The sequence below is a fragment of the Triticum urartu genome, chromosome 5A (genome assembly GCF_056163025.1).
Source record: "Triticum urartu cultivar PI428250 chromosome 5A, HENAU_Tu73, whole genome shotgun sequence".
In the NCBI taxonomy this organism is placed as follows: domain Eukaryota; kingdom Viridiplantae; phylum Streptophyta; class Magnoliopsida; order Poales; family Poaceae; genus Triticum; species Triticum urartu.
Window position 1 is genome coordinate 410,504,841 of NC_141877.1, and position 3,042 is coordinate 410,507,882.

The 3,042-nt window shown below is 54.0% G+C and overlaps 1 protein-coding gene across 1 annotated transcript; it reads right to left on the reverse strand.

Moving 5' to 3' along the window:
- Window positions 1–1,758: 1,758 nt before the first annotated feature.
- LOC147971647 (uncharacterized) lies at window positions 1,759–2,082 on the reverse strand. Its single transcript, XM_087524054.1, has one exon. It carries the CDS (start codon window positions 2,080–2,082, stop codon window positions 1,759–1,761), a length of 324 nt encoding a protein of 107 aa, XP_087380180.1.
- Between the last annotated feature and the right edge of the window lie 960 nt (window positions 2,083–3,042).

The window sequence follows — 3,042 nt, forward strand, 5'->3', positions numbered from 1 at the left end:
ATGAAGGAACTCGCACCCTTCGAAGTATCCGCTGAGTTGCTGCACGAGAAAACGGTAGCTGGCCATATTTGCATCCTTGGCGTCCCAGTCGCCTGATGACTGCTGGACCACCAAATTGGAGTCTCCGTAACACAGGATCCGGCGAATGCCGAGTTCTTTGGCAAGCCAGAGCCCGTGAATGAGTGCTTCGTATTCAGCAACATTGTTGGAGGCGGCAAAGTGAATTTGCAGCGCATATCTGAGCTTGTCGCCCTTGGGGGAGGTGAGAACGACGCTGACTCCCAAACCGGTGCGCATTTTTGAACCATCAAAATGCATCCGCCAATGGGTGGAATCTGGCACTGGCGGCAAGTACTGGGTCTCGGCCCAGACGATGAGGAAGTCGGCCAGTGCTTGTGACTTGATGGCGGTGCGAGGCTGGTAGTAGATGTTGTAGGGGGCCAAATCTATGGCCCACTTGGCCACTCGGCCCGAGGCATCTCGACTTCCAATAATCTCAGCAAGCGGAGCTGTGCAGACCACAGTGATTGGGTGCTCTTGGAAGTAGGGCTTCAATCTTTTGGCAGCAAAGTGCATGCCATAACACATTTTCTGATAGTGGGGGTAGTTCTGCTTGGAGGCGGACAGTACTTCGCTTAGGTAATACACCGGCCTCTGGATTGGTAGGGCTTTGCCTTCTTCTTTCCGTTCCACCACTATGACTGTACTAACCACCCGACTGGTAGCGGCAATGTAGAGGAGCATTGGTTCCTTAGGAGTCGGGGCCGCTAAGATAGGCGGGGTTGTCAACATCTTCTTGAGCTGGAGAAAAGCTTCGTCCGCCTTGTCATTCCACTCGAAAAAGGTGGTCTTCTTCATGAGCTGGTACAGGGGAAGAGCCTTCTCGCCCAGCCGACTGATGAAACGGCTAATAGATGTCAAGCAGCCGGTAAATTTTTGCACATCCAGCAGTCAGGTGGGTATTTCCATCCTTTCGATGGCTTTGATCTTCACATGGTTACACTCTATGCCGCGCTCTGAGACCAGAAAACCAAGAAGCTGGCCGGCTGGTACCCCAAAGACACACTTCTCCGGGTTGAGCTTGATCTGAAATCGGCGCAGGTTCTCGAAAGTCTCCCTAAGATCCTCCAGTAGCGTCCCACGCTTCTCTGTCTTCACCACCACATCGTCTACATAGACATGAGTGTTTCTGCCGAGTTGTTTGAGGAGACACTTCTGCATGCAACGCCAAAAGGTAGCGCCGACATTTCTTAGGCCGAACGTCATGGTCAGGTAGCAGAAGGCTCCAAATAGCGTGATGAAGGCGGTCTTCATCCTGTCGGCCGGGTCCAACTTGATCTGGTGATACCCGGAGTATGCATCCAAAAAACTCAACACCTCACATCCAGCTATGGAGTCGATCACTTGATCGATTATGGGCAGAGCAAATGGATCTTTGGGGCATGCTTTGTTGAGGCTGGTATAATCAATGCACATGCGCCACTGCTTGTTGTTCTTCAGCACTAGGACTGGATTGGCTAACCATTCTGGAAAGAACACCTCCATGATGAAGCCGGCTGCTAGGAGCCGGGCTATCTCTTCTCCAACAACTCTTCTTTTCTCTTCTGATAGGCGGTGCAAGGGCTGCCAGACTGGCTTGGCATCAGATCGGACATGTAACTTGTGCTCGGCGAATTTCGTCGGTACACCTGGCATGTCTTTGGGGGACCATGCGAAGATGTCTCGATTCTCACAGAGTAAATCGACGAGCTCGCCTTCCTATTTACTGTCAAGGTTTGCGCCAATGACAGCATACCTCTCCGGGTGCTCAGGGTCCAAAGGTATCTTCATTGTTTCTTTGGCCGTCTTGAACGAGCCCTCTGCTTCCGACTCCTTGGGGTCGGGCGACATTTCCGCTTGCTTGCCTGCCATTGCCACAACCCGGTCAAGGAGCCGTTTCTCTGCTGCGATTATGAGGGACTCGGCTAATCGGTTGCTCTCCACCGCACAGGCGGACGACTTCTCGTAGTCTCCTGCTACGGTCAGGATTCCCTTAGAGCTTGGCATCTTCATCTTTAGGTAAGCATAGTGGGGGGCCGCCATGAACTTGGCCAGGGCAGGCCGACCAAGCAGTGCGTGATAAGGGCTCTCAAGGTCCACCACCTCAAACCAGACTAGCTCTCGACGGAAATGAGTTTTGTCCCCGAAGAGAACGTCTATCTGAGTCTTGCCGATTGGTGAGCAGGAAAGGGCAGGAACTATGCCATGGAAAATAGTCCGACTGGGCTGAAGGTGTCTCTGCTTGATTCCCAATTTCTCCATGGTATCCTTGTATAGAATATTGATGCTACTGCCGCCATATATCAAGACTCGGGAAAACGGGCAGCCCGCTTCTCTGTAGCAAACGTGGCGTCCAGCACCAAGGCATAAGAGCCGGGGCTTGGCATCACTTCTGGGTGGTCAGCTCTGCTCTAGCTAATGGGTTTCTCTGACCAATGAATGAACTCGGGGGTCTCTGATGCTACTACATTCACTTCCAACCACTGCTGCCGCCTATCGTCGGCCACGCTGGTGAACACAACGTAGGCCCCTTGATCTTTGGGATAATCATCTTGCACGACACCGACTGGCCGAGCCGCCGGCTGCTGCGGGGGAGGAGGCGGCGGGCCGACAGGGGGAGCGGGCTGGAGTCCGTCACCCTTGGCAATCCTGGTGAGCCAATGGCACTTCCGAATGGTGTGATTGGATGGCTTTGCACCGCTGTGGAACTTGCAGGGAGCATCAAGAGTCTGTTCGTACGAGAAAGCGGGCAGCCAGTTAGGCTTGCTGCCCTTCTGGTGCTTGGGATGAGGTTGTTCTTCTGGTTGTCGATCTTCAACTGCTGCCACCTGCCGGCTTGTGGAAGCCGGCTGTGTGGCCTTTCGCTTGTTGTCGTTCGGCTGCTGCCGCCGACTGGCGTCGCCAGCCGGGATCCGAGGGGCTTGGGGGGCCACCTTGCCAGACGTGTTGACTTGAATTTCCGCCTTCATGGAGGAGTCGGTTGTGGCGTACTTGTCTGCTATG